This window comes from Alnus glutinosa, chromosome 2 (assembly GCF_958979055.1).
Source record: "Alnus glutinosa chromosome 2, dhAlnGlut1.1, whole genome shotgun sequence".
NCBI classification, from domain to species: Eukaryota; Viridiplantae; Streptophyta; class Magnoliopsida; order Fagales; family Betulaceae; genus Alnus; species Alnus glutinosa.
In genome coordinates, this window is record NC_084887.1 from 12,715,555 (window position 1) to 12,740,278 (window position 24,724).

The 24,724-nt window shown below is 35.6% G+C and overlaps 1 protein-coding gene and 1 pseudogene across 4 annotated transcripts; both read right to left on the reverse strand.

The window, feature by feature from the left end:
* Positions 1-9,749: 9,749 nt before the first annotated feature.
* LOC133859229 (RNA-binding protein L) lies at positions 9,750-18,478 on the reverse strand. 4 transcript variants are annotated; one of them, XM_062294562.1, is made up of 10 exons: positions 18,090-18,478; positions 14,057-14,119; positions 13,009-13,093; positions 12,831-12,899; positions 12,476-12,548; positions 12,168-12,219; positions 11,365-11,477; positions 11,198-11,267; positions 10,071-10,156; positions 9,750-9,992 (listed from the first exon to the last, which is right to left on the reverse strand). In XM_062294562.1, exons 1-10 carry the CDS (start codon positions 18,432-18,434, stop codon positions 9,950-9,952), a joined length of 999 nt encoding a protein of 332 aa, XP_062150546.1. In that variant the 5' UTR covers positions 18,435-18,478; the 3' UTR covers positions 9,750-9,949. The 4 variants fall into 4 exon arrangements, with proteins under 4 accessions (XP_062150546.1, XP_062150544.1, XP_062150545.1 ...); XM_062294560.1 differs by having other exon boundaries at positions 12,437-12,548; XM_062294561.1 differs by having other exon boundaries at positions 12,476-12,551.
* Positions 18,479-21,794: 3,316 nt separating this feature from the next.
* Positions 21,795-23,385, reverse strand: LOC133860292 (putative cyclin-D6-1; annotated as a pseudogene).
* Between the last annotated feature and the right edge of the window lie 1,339 nt (positions 23,386-24,724).

The window sequence follows — 24,724 nt, forward strand, 5'->3', positions numbered from 1 at the left end:
TTTATCATCTCTGATGTAGTAATCTTACGTGGTTGATCAGATATAACCACTTACGCCTTTTTGTAAAAGGCGGGGCATGACATAAGGAGTTCTTGATCATCTCCAAGTATCAAGCTTCACATTTGGTGAAATTTCAAGGTAAGACCCAAAACTCTAGATTTTTAATAAGTGTTGTAAATTGGTAGATTTTATGTCTAACCCTAAGATTATTTTATAGGTTAGTGAAAAATAATAATGACTCCTAAATAGTGTAATCAACCGTAAAACATTCAACCAAAATATAAAAGCAATAGACACAGGTATTTTGGTTACGAAGTGGAAACTCTTTGTACCAAAAAAAAAAAACACTCTAGGGCAGTCAAACCCAGAAAATCCACTATTCAGAAGATAAAGCTAGTTACAAGATAGTAATACTCACAAACCCTTTTTTAGTAATCGTACCTTGAACTCTAACACATACCTATACGTGAACGCCTCTCAACCAAACCTCATGTCTGAAGAGTTCTTCAATGGGGATCCTTTAACTTATAGCTCATCTCTAAGTTAGACTTCAAACGGTTGAAGAATACAACACCAAATAAAAACTCTAAAGAAGTTAGCACATCTAACAATATCTGCCAAACACCCTCTCTTAGCACACAAAGAATTCAATACCAAATTCCTTACAATAACACAGCCTATGAGCCTCTTTAGATAGGCTTTAGAAATCCTAATTCTATTCAAACTCGGATTTGCATAGGCGGTGTCTGGACCTGGCTTCTAGCATCCGGACCTGTAACTAAAACTTCATGAAAACACTAAACTTCATTTGGACTTGTAGACGGGTGCTCTCTGTGACTCACGTTTGTTGAGCCATCTGGACTTCTTGTAGACAAATGCTCTCTGTAGCTCGCATCCGCTGAGCCATTCGGACCTTCATAGGACTCTGAGTTTCTGAGCTAGGCATTCGGACTCTGGCATCTGGGCGTCCGGACAGGTTGTAAGGAAAAACCGACTTTCTGAGCTGTAAAGTCTCCAGAATATTTCCTTCACCAGGACCTTTCATCCCTCACTATTGGCAGCACTTTCTACCTTTCTCTCAAAAATCTTAAAAGGCTTGGTGCAAAAGGGGAGGAGGAGACCCCTCCTATTTATAGCACAAGGTCACTCTTTGATGAGTCCCTCATTCGAGGAGCCAAATCCAACCACATGTCACTAGAGGGGCGCCATGTGGCAGTATTCCACTACCAAGGTAGTAGCTTCCTAGGCTCTTTTCAGGCTTTTCTCGAGCTCTAATTGACACAAAATTTTACAATCACATAAAGGATTCTAAGATGGTCATTTTGATATATTGTATGAAGCATTTTGAATTTGTTTGATCCTAATTTTGCTTGCCCAGAATTTCATTCCATTTATTATTTTTCATTTAAATTCGACCTCTCAACTTAATCCAAATTTTTACCACATGTTCTAGGCAGATGTAGGATTATACCCTAATTTTATTTTCTAAAAACACATTGGAATCACCCTCTGTTATTTTTTAGGTGGGTTAATTTGGTGCCCAAAACACTATGGTGTAATCTTAATTTCAAATAGACAAAAGTGTACTTAGAACTTGTTATTTTGTTCAAATTTGTGTTCTCTGTTCGAATTGAGAATTTACCAATTCGAATTAGCCTATAAAAGAACATGACGTTCCAAGCTTCGTCCTAAGTTAATTCAAATTGAAGAGTTTTGAAGTATGTCGGAAGTTGGTGTCCTAAGTACCATTCCAAGATGGTTTGAACTGAGGGGTTTGAATACCTTTTGGAATTGGTTGTTCTATTTGGCATGCCAAGTTAGTTCGAACTGAGCATGTTCCTGAGAACTCAAAGAGTGGCAAAATGCACCATTCAAGTGACATTCAATTTAAGTTCGAACTCAAGACTTTAGACTATGGCGTTCCAAGTCTTATTCCAAGTCAATTCGGACAAACGCTAAGAGAAATCCTTGTTTTGGCCTATAACCCAAGTTCAGTTCAAATTGCGGTTCACACTTCGAACGCTGACTTAATCTACAGAAAATCAAGGATCGAGTGTTACATCCTTCTATCAATCTCCAATTTAGTTTCTTGAAAGCCTTCCTTTTTCCAATTAATAATTTCTTATCTCTTTATATATGTCAGACATAAAATTAAAAACTCAAATATAAACAAATGTTTATTTTCATACCTTTTTAAATCCATTCTAAATCATCATTATAATCAAAGCATTATTATTATTTCCCAAATTAAGACTTTAATATCCAGGAGTTAAAATGTGGGGCACTACATCTAGACTTGGCATGTAATATTCGAGAGTTTTAGACTTGATGTGTAATAGTTTATATTTGACTTGATAACCGGTCTTAGATCGAGACATTTGAGGCTATCTTTATGCTAAGTTATGTTAAGATGTTTTAGTTAATGCTTTGGTTATTATTTATTCATGGTTGTAGAATTGGCTATCTTATTATACAAGTGACAAGTCTTTCGCTGTAAGCCCTCTAATGAGGGTCTCAATATCCCTCGGGACTTATTAACTTGGTAAATAAGTCTTGGGAGACGCACCGTGAGTTAATTACCTGTTAATTAATGTCATAGGGCGTTACAGTTATTAAGGAGATTTTAACGAAGATGAAGCTGAGAAGATTTGTAGTTTGACAATTAGCTCCAATAGACAAACTGATCGATTGACTTGGATTGTTATGTCCAATGGGTAATTTTCTATAAAAGGCGCATACCACTTGGAAAAGCATAGAATCAAGCGGGCTAGAGGAGAAAGCACTACCGTCTCTTTATATATACAGTGTGTGGAAGATGATATGACAACTAAATGTCCCGGGAGTAGTGAAAGTTTTCTTATTGAAGACATACAATAATTTGTTGCCAGCCAAGGAAAATTTAATTAAAAAAATAAAAATAAAAGAAAAAAAGATTGTTCAAGAAACGTTGTGTCCTATTTGTGGATTGTATGCAGAGACTACTAGCCATATTCTAAGGTGATGTCCATCATCAAATGATGTATGGGGGGATTGTTTTAGCAAAATTCAAAAAAGCCCCAGCGGAAGTGAAGACTTTCTACAGATCCTATGCGAGCTATTAGAGAAACTTGATAAGGAAGAAGTAGAACTTATGACTACAATCGCTAGAAGAATATGGCTTTGTAGAAATTTAATAGTATTTGGAGGTGAACTCACCCACCCTTCCCAGTTAATTTGAAGTGCAAATGAGTAGTAATCAAGAAAGATGACGGGTGTGGGTGTAATTGTTAGAGACAATGAGGGAAACATTGTGGAAACTATGTGCTCCTCCAAACCTTATATATAGTTGATCCTACAATTGTTGAAGCATATGAAGCATGAAAGGAAATGAAATTTAGCGGTGACTTAGGTATTCAAAATATCATACTAGAGATACTTGATGCAAGGGAGATAGTACATGCGGATGGAAGGACAATCTTGGAGCCGATATGGGCAATTCATTGATAATGCAAAGATGGTGCTCAAAGGTCACCAATCATTATATGGGAGGCACACCAAAAAGGAGCAAACATGGCAGCCCATTATCTAGTGAATGCCGCAATTCAGCAATCTTTGGAGCAAATATGAGTGGAAGATTATCCTGCTTCTATTTATGATATTGTAATTGTTTAGAGTGTTTCATTATTATTAAACTTGAAAGTTTAAATTAAAAAAAAAAAAAAAAGAAGAAAGAAGAAGAAGAAGAAGAAAAGAAGAGAGAGAGATAGTAGTCTTTGTGGCATTGAGCTATGCATGTGGAGGAAGAACTCGAAAACTAACAAAAAGAGAGGGAAGATAAGTATATATGTATATATATATAATGGTCGAAGTGGCACCAATTGTCCCAAATATTTAAATTTAAAAAAAGAAGATGAATTCAACTTTAACACTCAAGTTTACATATAATTGGAGGGAACAAAGAGTCAAACATATTGACCAGCCAATTCTTACGGTTACATGTTACAAACCAGAATATCAAGTCTCTAATAGGGTAATTTAGTGTACGTTCTTAACAAGAACCTGGGCCTCTTTCAAACATACATTTAGAAATAAACTTCTAGCTCTCTATAGTAATTTGATTTAAGAACTTGATTTAAATAAATTTACAACCATATTAATTATAATGTAAAACAAACTCAAGACTCCTAAAAGGATTCCAATTAAACAATTGACAGATGACCCCCAAAAAGATGACACTATTCAATTAGTGTCGTTTATGAAATGACAATAAACATAGGGTTGTGATTCTAGAATATCATGGTTTACTGTTTCAAAGACGCTAATTAACGTCATTACTGTTCAAACGATATTAACAGTTTAGTGTTATTTGATCAATGGCACAACTCTACGCTCTAATTTTGATATTTTTTTGTCTCCCTGCGTACAGGAGAGTCTTCCAACAAAAAATAATAATAATAATAATAAATAACAAAAAAGTTGGAAAGAGCGGCACAAGAAAAAAGATAGAGTTAGAGAAAGTAGATAGAGAAAGGCTATAAATTTAAGAGTTTACCAATGCGAAAGAGCAGTACAAAAGCTGCTCTCAAAGGTTAAAAAGAAAATTGAGTTTGAAAGACAAAAGCTCGAAAAGCCATATATACATATATATATATATATGTATGAAGAATTTTAACATTTAATGTCGTTTGAACAATAAACGATACTAATTTTAAATTTAGTGCCGCTTACTGTTCAAACAACACTATTTTGTACTAGCGATATTAAATAGCTTTTTTTTTTTTTTTTTTTTTTTTTTTTTTTGGGGTAGTATAAGCATCATAGGAGTACTGTAATTAACATTAATCATGCATGATGCAGCATGCAATTACAACGTTACGTAGGGTGTGATCGAAGATGAGCAGAAGAGACCTTAATTAATAATTACGTAAGCAGGACCTTTAAATACATTTTGACTTCCGAAAGGTTAAAATTATCAATAATGCACCGAATGATGAGGCCCCACCTGGCCAATTAGTTTAAACAAGTCATAGAGATGCGTGGAAAATTTAGCATTCAAGTCACAGATACATTAATTTTGGGAACGGTTGGGACTTTGAGAGAGATTAAAGTCAATTTTAGGTGAATATGTGGACTTCATTGTGGTTGATTCCCATCGTATAAATAACGTTAACGCTTGGTAAACTCATACATTGAATCAAGCCGTCGATGTTCTGGCAAGGAGAGTTTATTTCTCCCAAACATATCTCCAAAATATCTGGTATTTGTTGCCTGTCTTACGTTTTCCCTCCGTTCATGGAAAGAGAAAAAATGGGATATTATTCGCAGTCAAGATTCAAAAATGATAATCTAATGATATATATGATTTCATATTATTTAAAGTTTTAGAAGACGTGTTAACATTGATTTTATATACATCGATCTTTAGATGTACCGATTTTACATCGTGATCTTTTATTTAGAGAAGATTTTATTCCAGGAGTTGAGCGCGGGACACGGACACACATATGACACGTCACACCAAACACGGAAACATGCAACCATATTGGTCACGTTTTGTTTTGTTTAGGTTTGTGGGGAGGAGAAGATTTGTTGGGTTCGTTGTATCCTACGGTTTTTGCATAGATACCTCATTATCCACCAACCTTTACTTTTGAAAAAGTTGAAGAAAAAAAAAGCTACTTTATTTGGAATAATGGGAAAGTCAAAACAACTACAATTTTAATATCGAAGACTTTTTTTCTTCTTCTTCTTTTTAGCATTGTATTCTTGATCACATCAAAATGATTGGATTCTGGGTGTTCTATGTAGATATTTTTTTCAGAAGCCAATTTGGTGAGATTTTCTTGTTACTTATAGTTGGTGATCCAAGTTTTATACACAATGATATTGCAATTCATTTGGTCTTTTGTGACTAATGTATCGAACTTATTATTGTATTATTATTTTTTGAAACATTATTATTATTATTATTATTATTATTATTATTATTCACAAAGAAGGAGAAGTAATATTGTTGGATTGCGTTTTTTGTGGCAATTCTTTCGACAAAATGATATCAAAGTCGGAGGATGTTACTGAGATAAACACCTAAAAATGTCTCAAAATGATTCGGCTCTTTTCCTTTTGCTAATTGTTTTTTTTTTTCATCTAAAAATATAAAAGCAATATTAACAAACAATTCAAACATAAAACACTCAAAAAAACAAAACAAAAAAAAAAAAAGTTTAAACATTTAGAAAGTTTAAACATCATAATGCTTTTTTGAAAAAGTATACATATCCCCTTCAAACTAACACTCTATTGTCAATATCCTCCCTAAATTATCAAAAAGTGTCAATGTCCCCCCCTAAAGCCAACGAAAAGACAAAAATAATTCTAAAAAAGTTCCAATAATACAAACATATCCTTATAAATTTGAAAAGAAAATAAAACTATATTAGACACAAACACACGTTAGCTTATATTGTACATTGTCCTATATGGGTTATTATTGTAGTGTCTCTCTATTATTAGCCTATATATATAAGGCTCTCATGTATTATATTTTATTTGATTTTTTATTTATATGCAACCATATTCTCAACATATATATATATATATATATATATACATAGCTCACTCATATAATATTTAGTCCATGAATTAATCGTTAATAATTAAGCGTAATATATTTACTAGGGATGTACATGGGAGCAGATATTAACTGTCCGCATCCACTATAAGCACATATGAATGCGGATATGATTAGCAAAACCACTATCCGCACATGTGGTGAATAACCGCATCCGCATACCCCTTATATATAATATATATATTTTATAAAAAATTTATATATTTAATAAACTAACCAAAGGATGCCGTTTTAGTGTTTAATATATTTTAAAAACATCATGGCTATAAAAAATTACAAGTCCAAAACACTAAAATTCGGCCCAAATTATTTTCAAAATCTTTTTTAAATGGGCCTTAATAGAGACTAAAAAAAGTCCAAAAAGACTAAAATATGCCTTAAAGGCTCATTGCCTAATATGTAAATAGCAAATAATAACTGCAATAATCGAGCGGATGCGATTAATAAAAACATACTGCAGATGCGGATATTTAAAAGTGATATCCGCATTTTATGGATACGGCTGTGAATATTATAAAACAATCACATCCGCATTCGCAGATATACCCTTAATATTTACTAGACTCCTTATTTATTATAGACTTTGTGGGCTACCTACGATGTAAATTGTCCCCTCTGTACCTACAAAAGGACCTTCTTGATCTATGTTATGCCAAGATGGGGAATGATGCACTACTAGTGCACAACAAGTGCACAACCCCAAGACACATTGGGCTGGGACCCACAATGTGTCTTGGGGTTATGCACTAGTAGTATTTTTAGCATTTCCCTATCAAGATGCGCTCACTATCGTCCGCTCTCAAACCGCAAACAAACACAACTCGATAATATTTCTTTCTTCGAACTTCATGAGATTTAAATGAGCACACAATGAAGAACTAATTGATCAGTAATAACCTAATTCACATTAGGATTTTTTACAATTTCAAATAAATTTTATGTTCTTAAATTACGTAACTTTGGCCATTTTTTAAGTATCGAAACACTTGAAAAATGCCACCTATTAAAAAGATTGCATGTTACAATTGTGAATTGAGTATATTTTCAACCAACAATTGTCTTTTGATTTTATGAAGAAAAACGTCTCTGCAAAAGTGAAAATGAAGCCCTTTGGTAGGAAAATTTTTTCTAGTTGCCTCAATAACATGCCACATTTTTAATATGCGGCATTTGTCATTTCAATGCCTGAAAAGGCCTAAATTGTATAATTTGAAAATCTACAATTTCTTTGACATTGTAGGGATCCTGATCCTGATCCACTAACCAACTCAATAACAAAAATCCAAACGAAATAAGCTATAATATTTTACGAAAAAAACTTTCAATGGAAAGTAAAAAACCAGACCATAGTCTAACTCCAAATTATGCACTAAGAGAGCATTTACATCCCGCCTAACAAATTTTAATTAAAGAATAATTTTTCTTTCAATTTTAGTTATTCACTTTTTCAAAGCCCTACATCCGACTGTCTATTTTAACTATTTACTTTCACTATTTCATTAAGATAATTTATTTTTTATCCACTTCTACTATTCCCAAAACCGACAAAGAGAATCAAATTGATTTTTTTGTTAGCTTATTTATGCATTGTTGAGTTACAATGCTCAAGCTACCATTTTTTTTTTTTTAAGCTAAAATTGTTAATTGGATGAGACTATTTGTTTTTGTCCATTTTTACTACTGAGTTGGCCAAAATAATCTTTGACTAGCCTAATAAGAATACTCTAAGATAACAACGTTATATCAATAAATTAGTTCTGGAGCATTCTTTGGCTTGGAAAACTTCTCTGCCCAGAAGCACTGATGTTTGGCGAAGGACTAGCTCTCCTTTTATCAAAATTAATTATGACACTGCTATTCGGGATTCTTTTTCAACTCAAGCAGCGGTAATTCGGGACTCTTCTGGTACTATTACACATTATTCTTCGCTTATCAGCCCTCCCTACACAGCAGTTATTGGAGAAGCTCTTGCTGCACTACTGGCTACTAAATTAGCTTTATCTCTACATGCGTCTTCTTTTATTTTAGAAGAGGATTCAACTACTGTAACACCCTGACTCTATAGAATCCTTTGATCAAACAAGACTGGGGCATATTGCTTCTACTATCTCTCACATTCACTCTCTCATTTCCACCCCAACTAGCTGGTCTGTTAGTTCTGTCAACCGAAATGTAAACTTCTGTGCCCATCATGTGGCAAAATGGGCCGCAACTAGACTTTACTCTGGCTGCATTCCCATATCTTCTTTTTCTCATGGATCATTTTTATCCTATTTTGGAAAAGTATCATCCAGTTCTTTTCTAATTCCTTAATTCCTGTATTCTTCTTTTTTTTTTCTTTTTTTTTTTTTATCTGTACTTAAATTAATTAATTAATTAATAAAAAATAAATAAAAAGGAAGAAGAAGAAGATAACAGCGCTATAAGAGTCCTCTCTAAACATTTGAGGATTCCAAATTCCCCTATAACTATGACTTTCAAGAAAATCCCAACAAATGGTTGCTAAATAGAACGGCCTATTGGATATGAAGATTATAATGTTAGCAAAAACCTCATAAAATTTCAGCTTAATTGGAGTTGCTTTGACCTTCCCATTGATCTGAATAGAGGGGAAACTCGAAAGTAGCTGGGTTTCTCCTATCTACTCAAATGTAGGGAGCTTAAAGCTTATGGGGGTAGTTAATCATAGAGAAGCCCAAATGTTTTCTTTTTAGCTTTATGTTTTTTGTTTTTTGAATCAAGTGGGTCCCACTGTGGAAACCCTACAATTCTTCCCCTCCAGACTCACGTGCAGGGCTCCATCAAGCTACTCTTTTGTTTTTTTACAAGCATTAGCATCCTCCAAAAGTAAAGTTTTTTCTTTTTTCAACCCATTACACCATCAAACAGCTGGTTTCTAATCAAAGAAACAATTCGAGGAAAAGGTTATGCTTGGTAAATCTTCTTCATCTTATCACTTGCGTAGCGTAAAACTCCATTATTACTTTTATCCAGCAGCTGAACTATTTTATGGAAGCAAACAAAGACGCATATCTGTTCTTTTTATTTTCTTTCATTTATATTTTGCTATCCTCCAGGCTCCACTAACTTATGGTATCGTTTGCCACAGGCCAGAACAAAAAGGTAGGATCACGCAGGATTTCATTGGAATGCATTTTATCCATCCATTACCCAAAAGGCATAAAGGATTGAACGAAGAATAAAAATCTGATCAACAGCTACACTGATTCAGACAACCCGTATTCGGGTTCAAAATGCTATAACAAGATGTGCATACAGTGAAGACAATTAACACAACCAAATGGTCATCATATGTGTATCTCCTTGTAATCGGGTAGTTTACTTCGACTTCTTCCGCATTCCCATCCGTGATTTCGCAAACCTGCAATTCTTGTTAAGAAAACCCTTTGGCCTGATTTTTTTTTCAAAGAAATAAAATGATTCTGTTATCAAAGGATACTGTAACCGCATGCCCTCGCCTGCTACTGATGAGTACAGAAGTGTGCCTTGGAGATGATTCAAAGCTCCAGTGGAACAGGCGGTATCCTTCAGATGTGGTAGACAAGCAAGGGTCAGGATTGCAAAAACTAAATAGCATTACTCAAAACAAAAATAAAATTCACACCAAGTCAAACAACAATAATGCTGATCATTAAAGAAGCAACACTAATTGCAACAACTCTTTCCCGTAACAATTTTGACTAAACACTAGCTCATTACGTAATAGTCCAGCTTGACTAAACACACATTAAGGCAACAATAGTATTCAAATAATATCTCATGTTCCACTTAATTACTTTCCAAAATTGCCCATCTGATGAAATTGTGGGAAAGAGTAAAAATCTGAATGCTTGTGATTACTTGTGATAAAAGGGTCTTCTCTTGTCTTTATCCCATACAACTTTCTTAAAAGCCAGTCATTGAAGCTGTAGGACCCACAAGGGTGAAGATGTGGGTCCTACAGATCCAATGAGTGATATTTAAAAAAGTTGTATAGAAGGAGGTATAATGGGAAAGTGAATGGCTTTTGCATTTTGACTTTTGAACATGGACAACAATTTTGTAACAGCCAAAAATGAAAATCTAGACTATAAATTTGGACGAAGGTAGTAACAATTGACCAAACATGTTGAAAAGGTTAACATGCCTCTTTCATCTCAACGTTCTCTCTCCTTAGTTTTCTCTTCTTTCTTTCTTCTCATCCATAATTTCCCTCACCTTTCTATCTTAAGAGAGCTTTTATTACACATGCCAAGAGGCTATTATATATCAGATAGTGAGAGAGAGTGCTTGTTATCGTCTTCTTGCATTTAATAAAAAGAATCCACATACATCAACAGTGAATCCACAACAGCTAACTTCCCCTTTTTTTAATAATTTTTTCAATTAATAAAAAAAAAAAGTTGAGTTATTTTTGCATCTTTTTGTCTCAATCATATCTCCTTAGCGTGCATTACTGAAAATATATAATGTAAACTGAAAGAAAATAGAAGAATGTCCAGTTATCAGGCCAGCTTTATCGAAGAAAATCTGCTATAGTTCCTTTCAAAATAATAATCAAAACCACAAAAGACAGCAAAAAAGTACCTGAAAATCAACAAAGGCAACAGGAGCCCCATATGTGTTCTGCATCTTCAATTTTAGATACCCTGGACATCTGATGGAAACAATAAACCAAAAAAACAGAAATTACACCCAAGTTCTACATACTCTAAAAATAGAAAATATTCATGACAAAATAATCAGCTACTAACCTTGAAAATACTTGAATTAGCTCTTGCTCTGTACAAGTTGGCCCCAAATTAGCCACAAAAAGTGTTGGACATGGGGTAACATTTTGTGGAACATTAGGCGCAGAAGGATTATTCTGTTGTAAGAAATATCACAACATAACAGTTAGAGAATAGTTCAAGCGCATATCATATGCCATTGAATTTAAAATGAAACCAGGTATTCAGAGGTGAGGGTCACATAAGACATGTAATGACCCTAAAGATGAGTCTTGTTTAAAGTAACATAGTGAATCCATTGTATAGCAAAACTGCATCACACTACATCGTAACTCCTGTAAAACATGTAGTCAGGATGCCTACTGAACTTCAAGATTAACTTTTGATGGACATGGGAGTAATTTCTAGAAGCTTATTTCAGGCCTCATATGTACAAAAAATATGGAAGCATGGATAAATGTGAGAAATCCCTTTTCATGCTTCATGAACATTTTTCTTATTTTCTTTCTATAATCACCCATGGAATTTGTCATCATGAAGGGTCACTTTGCTGCATCTCTATACATGTTAATGCAGGTTTCAGTTGAAAGCAATATTGTTCAGATCCCGAAGACGTAAATATTTCAAGAAAGAAAAAGATCAAAAGTAAATTCCAGAAATAAAGTGAATGATGTTTTTCAAAATGAAAGGAAGATATTGGTAGTTTACAGAGTAATATTAGAGATTAAACAACGGCTATTATTATGTCTTCATAAGTAAAAGGAGCCTATGCAAGTTGTAAAGCTGAAGTAGAACTAAATATGAAGCGTGTTGAAGAGTAACCTTACCAAATTTGCAGCTGCTGTCTCATTTATAGCTCTGCCATCAAAATTTCCAGGACTGGATGACAAAAATAAATAAATAATCAGATCGGTTCAGTAGATAAATATGAATGATAACTTGAGGGAAAAAAAGGAAAGAGAAAAGGGAGATTCTATATACTCCAACTTCAGGGAACAGGGCATTAAGCAAGCAATTTTACTCAGCCCTCAACCTTTTGGCTTGAAGAAATTATGTCCAATTAAAGATATGCTTATTATTGAGTTAGAGTAATCACTTCAACATAATAAAGTTGTGCTTAAGCAGTGCAGATGACCTTTGTGCAGATGGATAACCAATCGTGTTGTAAGCAGAATTACCCATTCCAGGCATGTGAATGCTGCCAAGACCTGCTAGTGCCCAAGCGTGCAAAACATGTGCAATGTGAGCTTTTAGAAGTATGTGTCCTTCATGTGATCAAGTAAATAATTTGTACTACAAGTAATATGCCAAAAAAGAAAAAAAAAAAAAAAGAAAAGAAAAGAAAAGAAGATAGCACCACAGCTAACGAAGAAGCAGTTTGATTGTGTGCTGGGAGAGAGAGAGAGAGAGAGTATGGCATAAAGTATGCCAGAAAACTGGGAGAAGAATTTGCAAAGGAATTTCTAAGCAATTGTAGTCAATAATCTTACCAGAATCAGGAGTGACCCTTGAAAACGTAGATCCTCTAGCTTTTTTATCTGAGCCAAATCTTTCGTCATCTGATTGTAATAATCAACAAATCCACATAATTCAGTATCAAAATGGTAAACTATGAAATAAAAATAAAGAGAAATTAAAGAGAAAAAAAAAATCAAATGAGTAATAGACCTGCTCTTGTGCGCTTGGATCTAGAATTAGATTTTGCTAGATCAATATATAGGGTTGACCCCTTCTCAAGATCAAACACCATCCCCTGCAAGCAAGATTCAGAATAAAAAACTGTCAGTTTTTGTCATCGTATCCAACACACTACAGCACTAGAGCACCATAATGCTTTCCCGCCACAGCAATGTCTATGTCCTACAGTAACAAACTCATCAAAAGCACAAAGAAGATGAAAAAGCTCAATTGATCTTTCAATCTATAGCAGATCATCAACAAGAATCAAGACAGCAAAAGGAAATTACAGATTCCTATGAGTTGAAACATAGATCAAGCAGCCTACATAAGAGTACATATGGCATAACATATATGAAGGTTGCCCCCATAGGCCAGATCTCCATACTATAAGCCCTGAGTCAGCAAACTTGCCTTTAGAGTTGGCCTTGATCCAAAGTTTATAGTAAGACATTGCCTACTCGCTTTTATTGTGTTACAACAGGTATGAATATGACCACAGCCAACGTCAATATTTTTATGAATACTAATTTATTAGAAAGAAAAGCTCACCTACATGAAAAGTATACAAGAGAGGCAACCAACCTATTTAGGTCGAAAATCTAGAAACTTAACAAGATCTACAAGATTAGAGGAAAAACAAGAATAATAAACCAGCCAACATCAATATGAAATCACTAGCTTGCCGTCCATAATTAATAAATTTACATATTAAAACAGTGCACTTACTGATTGATTAAACCACACCAAATTTCAATTCGTCAAAGTCACATCCAGCTATTTAGGGTTATAGAAGCTTTTCTATTATCCTGCTTAATGATTCGAACGTCTAGGTAGGGCTCCGAGTGTTTCTTAACTTGAATGGAATATAAATTTTTCAGTACATAACTTTTTGACGTGCATTTGTGACCATCACATACGATTGAGAAAATTATCCTACCTTACAAAGAAATCAAACGGTGCTATAATTGAACAAGTTACTTTGTATACAATTTCCCAAGTACTAAATGGAGAAGTATATATGGTGTGATATTCTTACATTCAGTGCATGCAAAGCCACGATTGCAGACTGCTGATCAGAGAATACAGCAAATGCGAATGGCTGTTCACCAACCCAAGACAATATTAGAGCAAAGCAGATAAAGAGACCAAATAAATTTAAGAAACACGTATGCGTGATTTTAAGAGACTATGAACAAGCTATATCATGAATACATAAAAGTGAAAAATATAGTCTATGAGGATGACAACTACAAATTATTTTATCGAAAAGCTACAACTAAACATCACCAATAGGCAGTAGCAGAATATGCCAACATATGTTCTGAATTTCTTATTATTAAACAGGTTCGCATCTTAGCCATTCCTAAGCTGATCTTGCTCTAACTTGGTTCATTCAGCAATTGAGCTTGAAACTTACACTGTGCTTGGGAATCTATAAAGAGAATGAATAGAAAGGAAACAACTAAGTATTTACTATAATATGCCTTTCTTTTTAGTTATGTTCTTATTCAGGGTCAAAGATGAAATGATATAGGAGAAACTTACTGCAATAAAGATAGTTAGAGATCAAATCACTAAAGGGTGGTCTTGCAGGCTAGACAGCCAGGGAAAAGAAGGAAAATAACTTCTTTTCTGAAAACTTATCAAATCCAAAAAATAATCTGAACCTTAAGTATGCTTTTATAATGCAGAAACCCTAATTTAAAATAAAAAAGAAAAAAAAAATCTATCATCCAAAATAAACTAAATGAAAGGACTGAAAAAACACATAAAAACCCTAAAATGAAAGACTGCTGGAGCACTCACCGTAGTTAGCATGAAAAAAGTCTAAATACAGTACTGTGACCAGTAACCCACAGCCCCCTTTTTTTTTTCTTAATTAGCTGCTCCTGCATCATGTAACTTACCCACGAAAGAGGCGTTCCACCAAAAAACACAAAGGTGGGAATGGAATGGAACAAACCCCCCTCTATTCTTTAAGTCTTCCAAACAATCCACCATTCCCTTCCCTTTCCATTCCCCCGCAATTCCCCTCCTCCAAACACAAAGGTAGCCTTTTTTTTTTATATAAATAAGAAAAGTTTTACTAAAAAGAAGCGTAAGACGCCCCTAAATACACAAGGAGTATACACAGGAACACCCAAAGCCAGCCCACAAAAAAGAACCCAACAAAACCCACAAAGACCTAAACCCTAAAACCTGAAATGAACCAACAACCCACAAAAAAAAACCCATCTAAACCCACAAGGAATAAAACCCCAACACCTGAAAACCCTAAAACCTCAAGATCAACATAGGCACACAACCCTATGTCATGTGAGCCTTCCATTTCCAATGCCTAGAGGGAGCGCTAACATCGCCATAATTAATGGAGCTTTTCAAATTCAAAAGCTCCCTCTTGCCTTTGGTCCTTTGGCGCTATCATCTTGTCCCGATGAAATTCTTCTTCCATGGCATCCAGGATTGCCAAAGACTCCTCGCCATGAACACCATCCATTGCCCAATCCAAAGGGCATCCCATCCCAAAACTCGTCATCCTTTTCCCAAAAAACTATCTCCCCAGTAGAATCAAACCCGACAAGCCATTCCTGAGATTGAGAAAAGCCATTGCCCTCTACAGATGAAGGAATGATGTGACAACTCGGGGGGGAACGTAGCCCTACCACCCCAACAACCTTGACCTCCCGAGGCAGATGCAAGCCCAACTCTACAAGCAAAGAATGAGCAGTAGGGGCTATCACAGCTGGGTGAGGGTTGAGAAACCCCTCCCGAAGGAAGCCCTTCTTCACAGAACCCGCATAAATCTTCGTAGGAGACGCTACAACTGTTTCCTAATTCGTAATATAGACAGGTGTCTTCGAAGCTACCAAGGAATCTGCTAATAACACCTCATTCCACTGCACTGAATGACCTTCCCTGAGTTCCCTAGCCTTCCGGAAGTATCTCTGAAAAGGCTTAGAAATATGCAACACGGGGAGAGAAGAACGAATCTTCTCACCCAACTCAGCCGCCCCTGCGAGAGGAGGAACAAAGATAGGTTGAGTCAATCCAGCACCAACACCAACTGAGCTGCATGGCAGAGGGGCAAGAGAAACGGAAACACCAAAACCCGCAATTGACCTTGCCGGAGCAGGCCGAACAACCAAGGTCACCAGAGGCGATTGGAGCCAGCAATGGTGGAAAAAAGAAGAGGCCGCTGGATCAAGAAGTAGATGGTTCGACCCGCCCCCGGAAGTTGACCAACCCTGACCCATCCCGGAGTCTGCCGCCAACATCTCTGACCGAAGAAATCTCTCATGGACAACCATCGGACCCACACCCTCAAAAGCTTCTGTCTGTTGCATGACTTTGGGTTTAAGTCTCGGCAAGAACCGACCCAGATGAAAGCCTTTGCACTTGAGGCCCAGACCAAACCCAGCAAACCAACCCAAGAGCTTCCCAACAGCCTGACCCATAGCTAAATTGAAGCTAACAAACATTTTGCTCCATGTGCGTAAGTTCAAATTCAAACGTGACCTAGCTGAACATGCCTCACCTCGTGCAGAGAAACTAGCTTCAATTTGCTGCTTACCCAACGGACACAGAGATATTTACACATGTCCAACAGATCAAATGGAGGAACCTACCTCATCTCAAACACAAAGCAGTCCACCACCGATCTCGGAGCCTCATTGTTTGCAATCCTTATCATCAGAAGGAGATCAAGAGCACACAGCCAATGGAGCCCTCAACCTGGGGTGACAACCACCCACGATGGGCATCATCTTCGCAGCAGGATCCGGAGCCGACCTCATCACTGTCGCAAACGAAGGCCCCATCCTTTTACAGGTAAAACCCAACCTATCCCCTTCCTCCTTCCCACCTTGCCTAACCCACCGAAGCAAAGAGAAAGTCCGAAGCCTTTCTCAACTCGTCGAAAAACTTGTGCCAGCCCCATCCTCCCCGACCTTCAGGGATCAAAATGATCCCTCTCCGACTGCCCAACCCATAAGCTGCCAACTCTAAGAACCGGCCATTTTTGTTACCCCCTCTACGGGCAATCAAAACCTTCAAACCTTCCCTGAAAGACTTAATGAACTCTTGATCTCCAGGGAGACCCAAGAGAGCTCATCGACGCAAGCCAAGCGGAGCACTGGATGCTCAGGACGACGGCATCATAGAAACCTTGTCTCTTTCCCTCCACCCGCAACACCGACGCCCCCTCCAAGACCAAGAAAGTAAAGGATTTCGACTCCACTAGAAATCTACTTTCCATCTCTAGGCACACCCAAACTCAAAAGACCAACCCAGGAAAGATTTGCATTATTGCTAGAGAAGAAAACCACCGAGACGGAAGACCCACCGGCTGACTCCCCTACTTGAACTAACTATCTGAAGCACGAAACTCTGACCCCACACCTTACCCGAGTGATCGGCAGGCGGAACGAAGGAAGCCCCTAGCTTAACACGCTCTCGCGCACCACCGCTAAGGCAGAAAGAAGAGAGAGAGCTAGAGAGCTGATTACAGTAGCTTGTAACAACAAAAGTATAAGTTTCTCATGATCATTATTCATTCAACACTATAATTAGAGAACATCATCTTCATAGTCGTCCTAAATTGCAGTAAATAGAGTCAGAACTGTAATATCTAACAAAACTTCAACCCTTTTCCTTTTCTTTTTCATGAGTAACAGTAATCAAAAGTTCAAAACTTGTTGAAAGCTCCCTCCACTCCACTTCCATAAAACTCAGCTACATTATCAGCTCTCTTACAAAGTCATCCTAACTCTAATTTGACGCCTGCATACCATCTAGACCTGCTAAGCAAACAAGCCCCAAAACCTACAACTTCACTCACTTCCTTAGCAAATAAGCCCAAAAAATGCACATACCAAGCTTGACACCACATAGCTTCATTCATGCAATACCCTAAACTCAGACTACCCATTTAAAATTAACAAAAATTCACACAACCCACCTGCCCAATAAGCAAATTTATGGTAAATTTAATTAGCAAAACGAACTCTAACCCAAAAATAAAATCAATTAGTGCACACAGAACAAGAACGATGTGAAGCAAAATGAAATACCTGAGACGTTTGGGTTGGGGTCCGAAGATGGGAAGACTCGTAACCCGGGAACTCCCGGAACATATTGTAGATTTCGCGGGCCTTCACGTCCTCAGGGAGGCCGGCGACAAATAGGGTTCGGACTTCGTCTTGCAGACCCTGAAAGACCAGAGGAGGCGCGTAGGAACCGAACGGGGGCTGCGGGTGTGGTAGGTATGGCTGAGGCAGGTGGTGGTGGTGTAGCGGTGGCGCCGCCTCCGTAGGATGATGTGGCGGAGGCACGCCGAGCTGAGGCGGAGGAGCTGGCGGCGGCGGTTGGTAGTAGGGGTAGTGGGGTGCTGGGTAGTAGGCAGCCATCTCGTCCATTTTGGAATTGGAAGAGCTAATCGAGCCCTAGACAAAGTGAGAAAGAGAAATAAATAAAAAATCTACCTCCCAATTCACCAAATTTTTAAAATTAATAGAATTCATTTTTTTATAAAAATAAAAAATAAAAATTCCTTTTTTTCAAATTTAGAATGGTATTTTTGTCTTATTGAAAAATTTGTATGGTCATTTTAGTCTTTTTCTTTTTTTTTTTTCCTTGCTTTGGGAGACATTAATTTTATTATTTTTTTTTTTTTTTTGAGGATATTGTGTGGTAGTTTAAAAGGGTACCTGGACTTTTCCTATCTAAATTTTTAATCTTTTAATCACCCTATTAATTTTTAGGAAATTTTTTTTTGTAATATCTCGTATTTTAAGATATTGAGTAAAATATCTTAAAATAAGATTTAAGATCTAATAATATAAATTGAATAAATATGAATATTTATTAGATAAATATTCATCAATCTTTTTATTCATCAATTTTAAGTATAAATGTTTATAAGATTAAATGTTTATTAGAAAGATAATAATTTATTAAAGAGATTTAAATAAAAGAAAATTCGAATGAACAGCATGTCGATCGATCCACCAAAGCTATCAATCGATCCACTTACTATTCATGTCAATCGATCGACACAAATAATCGATTGATCAAGGGTGAATAGTGTGTCAATCGATCCACCAAAAAAGTCGATCGATCGACTTCTGCAAAAAACAAATTCTTGCACCGAATTTTCAAAAATCCAGTTTTTAATACCAAATCTCCCCAAATTTTCTTCCCAGCCGTTGGATACGATCGTTTTGGAGCAATTTTGGTCGTCCATTTCACTATATAAGGAACTCAATCCTTTCCTTTCATCACATCTCATTTCTCTCAATTTCTCTCCCAATCTCTCTTAAATTTAGTCTCTCTCTCTCTTGGGTCAGTCCAACAAAGAAGAAGAAGAAATTTCGAGGATGCTTACTATAAGCTTCTTTCTCTCAAGCTATTCTTTTCTCCTTCTTTATTTCTCTATCTCTCTCTTGGTTACCTACAGTGAAGAAGAAGATGAATCAAGAGGAAGAAGAAGAAGAAATAAAAGAAAAGGAAGAAAAGAAAAAGAATAAAAAAAGAAGGAAAATGATATTTAGTTTTAAATAAAGTGTTATTTTAATATTTTGGTGATTTTATAGTTTTTATTATTTTAAGTATCTAACATTTTTAAGATGTGTTTTAAATAGGGTATTTCAAGTGGAGCATTGAAATATAAAAATACGTCGTTATATTATTGTACAAAAGCGTCGTTACGCTGGCCAAATATTTTAAAGTATTTTAGACATTATTGATATTAATGCTATTATTCTGCCTGAATTTTATAAGAATAAAATAAGGTTATTATTTTATTCATTTGTTTTGAAATATAAAGTTCATTATTTATATTTAGTAAGTTATTATGTTTATTTGGTATAAAAATAAATATATATGATTTTTAATGTTAAAACTTTTATAATGCCATTTTAAATAAAATTGTTATTTTGGTTATTATTTATAAATGCTATTATAATGCTCGCATGAGATATGTAGCATTATAATTAATCAATTTTATATGCCGTTTTAATGTCCAAATGACATTATATTGATTAAAGATTAAAAATAGAAAAAGAAATATTATGCTTAAGAATCTTAATAAATGCCGTAATAAATTCTGCATAAAAAGATTAGTAATAAAATATAATTTGATAAATTGTAAATGTGGAGATAATTAGGAAATTATATTAAGGTTTAAAAGTCAAAAATGAAGATAGGATTAAAATGCATTTTTAGTGAATTATACTGATTCACTATTTGCTTGTGTTATATATATATATATATTGCAGTGATTATATCTGTGAACGCTTTCCTAAAGCCAGAAGAATTACTGTGAGTATTTCTTATTCATTGAGGATGATACGTGTGGTTTAGTCTTTAATGACTTGTGATTGTTGTTTTATTTAATTGTATGCATATGGTCTGGTATTTGATATGTTTATCATGTTTTGGTTGGAATTATGCATATGATGTTGTTTACATGATTATACTGTGATAAAGTTATGAGCTATGAATGGGTTAATAAAAAGACCGGAGGTTTAGGTACCAAGGCGTCAGTGATTGAGGAGACCAACAAATAAACTGGGGTTTACGTACCAAGGCGTCAAGCAATTGACTAAACCAACGGGTAAACCGAAAGTTTAGGCATCAATACATTGATAAGACCGATGGATAAATCAAAGGTTGAAGAAATAATGATAATAAGCTCGCGGGCACAAAGCCCACAGTGGGAGCACAAGGCCCCGTGGTGGACTGGCGAGCACAAAGCTCACAGTCGTGGCACAAGGCCTTAAGAACCAACAAGCTTTACAGTTTAAGGAGCACAAGGCTTTAGCAAGAATGAATGCAAGTACATGACTTAAGTAAATAAAGAGTTAAAGTAGATAAATGAATGTGATTAAATGTATGTGGATATAACTGTCATCATTTTATTGCATTGTATATGGTTAAATAAATCAGTGTATCACTGTGGTTGATGACCGTTGACTCACTCGACCACAGCATGAGATTGTGGTGTTAACCACAATCACATGTGAGTTTTTGCAGGAATAAAGGAAGCAGCTTAAGGATGAGACTTTTAGCATATAATCATTATTTGGAGAAAACAGTAGTTATGTATTTATTAAGTGCCGCATGTGACATATATTGTATTATTTTGGAATGTAATTATTATATCAGAACAAAAGATTATTATTTTTATAATTAGGTTATTCAATCAGCTCTGATGTGTCATAGTTAAAGAAAAATTATATTTCACTGCTAATTTATAACTCTGATAAGTTAGTAATGTCACATGGAAATTGAAAATTTTTCACTTACGCTTTTTGTAAAAGCGGGGCGTTACATTTTTGGAGTAATTTCCTTTCGCACTCCTAAACTAACACACATTTACAGCATGACCCTATGAACTGACACTTGTGACACTCTATAATGCCTCAGATTATTAATAAGATTAAGGGGCAAGTAAATTTTTATCCCCCTGAAGTATTCACCTATTTGCATTTTGGCATCCAATGTTCAAAAATTAGCGATAAACCCCCCAATCTATCCAACGTTGGTAAATCGTACTTTCTGTCCATGTTGTATGTCTCTTTGGACGGAAACAAAGTCGCACGTGACCTTTTAAGGGAAAAATGATTATCTTTGGTTCAAATGAATTGGAGGAGATCCAGTTAGTGTTTTTCAGGAGTATAATTATCTTTTTACATTTGAAAAGACAATTATACCCTTACAAAACACTAACTCAATCCTCTTTAGTTCATTTGAACTAGAGAGGATCCAAATACCTTTTAAGGATGCATCAAGACCATTTTGCCCATCCTCCATTTGGTGAAACGACGGTCTAGTATGCTCAATGGGGTCCTTGTGTTTGATTCTGCATCTAACATTGACTAATACCCCTCCTCCACCACCATCACCACCATTTCTCACAACACGTTGAAGCACTTCATCAAGTTCTCTTGCAACCCACAACCTTAGTGCTAAGCAAAACTGCAAAAGAACAAAAAGATTATATAACAAATTGTTACTTACTTTCTTCATGTATTTATAAGACAAAATCGAAGCTTTGAAAGAAGGAAATTGCAATGGGAGTAGCTGATAAGAGGCAGATAGAAGCATCGATGCCGCAATTATCGATGGTTTGTACTTTAAAAGCTTGACTTCTGTCATGAAATCATGAATGAAAATCAGATATTGAGCTATTATTAACCAAAAACATTAAAGAAACAGAGTACATGAACATGATTGTATAAGAAGTTGTACCATTATGAGCATGAAAGATTATCTTTGAAGCTCGACATTTGAGGGCTTGGATAAATGGTGGATCTTTGAGTTCAAATAAAGATAGAAAGATGTCCAAAAATGGGAAAGGTGTCATTGATCTCATACAATCCAAAGCATTGAGAATGAGAAGCTCCATTTTACTTATTGCTTGTGCGTCAAAGATATGACCTTCGTTTCTCTGTTTCATAGTTGAAGGATTGATTAATGTAAGTTCCTATGATTAACTACAGTTGTAATCCATGAAATTGAAAAATTAAAAACTAAAGAAAGAACGAGATATTACCAGGAAATTGGAAAGCGAGAAGGGCATGTTCTTCATCTTTGCTGCTAGAGAAAGGCAAGATATTACAAGAAGTCTCAGCACCCATGGCTTTCCTTGCTGCATATCCAAAAAGACAAACTTGTTTTCTGTAATGGATTTAGATAATTTAAACAACTAATATGTTATCCTTTGTTTGGTTTCAGAGAAAGTATAGGAATTGAACTTTTTTCTTTTTTTTTTTTTCTTTTTTTTTTTTTCTTTTTTTTTTTTTTCTTTTTGGAGTCTTAGTACTATTGTAAGGCTCTTAAAAAGTGAACAAGATTCAGAACCAGATTATTTATTTGCTGGGATTTCTTGCTTTGATATAAATCGGTCAATGTAATCATTAAGGTAGGGAATGAACAGGTCCAAGTTGCTGGTGAACTATGCCGGTGAAGCAGAGGAAATTTATATCAGCAAAAGAAGATAGACAAAATTTATCTCAGCACTGTGACTAAATGAAGGAGGGACAAAATGGTCTCAATACAGCCTTAAAAAGTCACGTGTGTTGCACGTGACTTCAAATCCGTCCAAAAAGACGGACAACATGGACAGAAGGTACAATTTGCCGACGTTGAATATATTGGGGGGTCTATCGCTGATTTTTGAACATAGGACTCTAAAATGTAAATGGGTGGATACTTTAGAGAGGTAAAGTGTATTTTTCCCTAAGATTAAGTAAGGTCAAAATTGGGAATTAGACTTTTGACTTTTTGTGTTGATCAAACATTTGCTAAGAACCCCAAATAATCGATTTTCCCACTGCGAACAATCGTTTTTCCTACTGCGAACATTGGATTACGTGGTGTACTATGTGTCAGAAGGTACATCCCATGCCTTTGGTATGTATGATGGATCACAACAGTACACGAATTTTTGATACCCAAGTCTCGAACGTTCAACAAGTGGCAAATCCTTATCTTCTACGATTTCTCCCTATAAAGACCCACCACCCCTTCGTTTTATTGTGTATTTCGCCCATTGAGTTGGTGTTACTCTAGTGAGAGTGTGTGGGAGTGCTTTTGGTGTGAGAAAGTCGTTTTTGCACTAAGAATGTAATGCCCTTAGCTTAAACTTGTTAATTTGTAGCCGTTATGCTGTCGATTTATCTTTATAGCTTTTAATCATAGGTTTTTATCCTCTTATCGTTATTACGATCTTAATGCTAGCTCAATGTTAGGTGTAATGTTTTGATGTTTTAAACGTTTTGATTATTGCATGATGGGTCGATAAGGCTTAGAACCATATAAGGAGTATTGTGAAGACCCTAGGTCTTGCTTAGAAGTTGTTTAGTTTAGTTTTGGTTTGGAATTAGGTTTCTGCCAAGAACGAACGTTCAATCTCCCTGGCCAAACGTTCGATTCTCATGCTTCGAACGATCGTTGCTCATGAGTCAAACGTTCGAGCATCATATTCCGAATGTTCAATACTGTGTCCCAAATGTTCGTGGGTCAAGCAGAATACTTATTTTGAACTTGTCGTAGCTTAAAATTAGTTTTAATCAACATTAGGACTAATGGATATTTTTCTTAGATTACGAGGATATGGAGCCTCAGGAGGACTTTTCAGATGAGCCCTACAATACAAGTGAGTAAAAACTCATATGGATACTTGTTATTATTTTTTCGACATAGCATAATTATTTTCTTTAAACAAACATGCATGTTTACAACTCACAGAAAATACACTTTCATTATTGTGAACTTTATTTTGTAAAAATGTTTGATGAATAATAAGATATTGAAAATGATGTGTTTATAAAAGTATGTATGTAAAAGACGGTGAATATTAAATTGCATCGTATGACATAGTACACCGGTACGTGTGGGATAACGGTCATGGGCTTACTATTATATGGGTTATTCTTTATAATCAAAAGTTTATGATATGTTACGATAGGCCTTAGATCCAATGGTTGTTTTGTGATCGGCATACCATGCTTGAATGGGAGTCATGATTACGGCTTTGCTAGTAGCGTGGGTCCTCTGAGGTAGGACTCCCTTAGGATGCTAGTCTATGATGGTATGCGTACATATCCGGCGCATCTGTGTTGTATTATAGGTCTCTTAGGAACATCGCCAACTCTACTGGAAATGGGTTAATATCCTGGGTAGACAATGTGGATTTGAACTA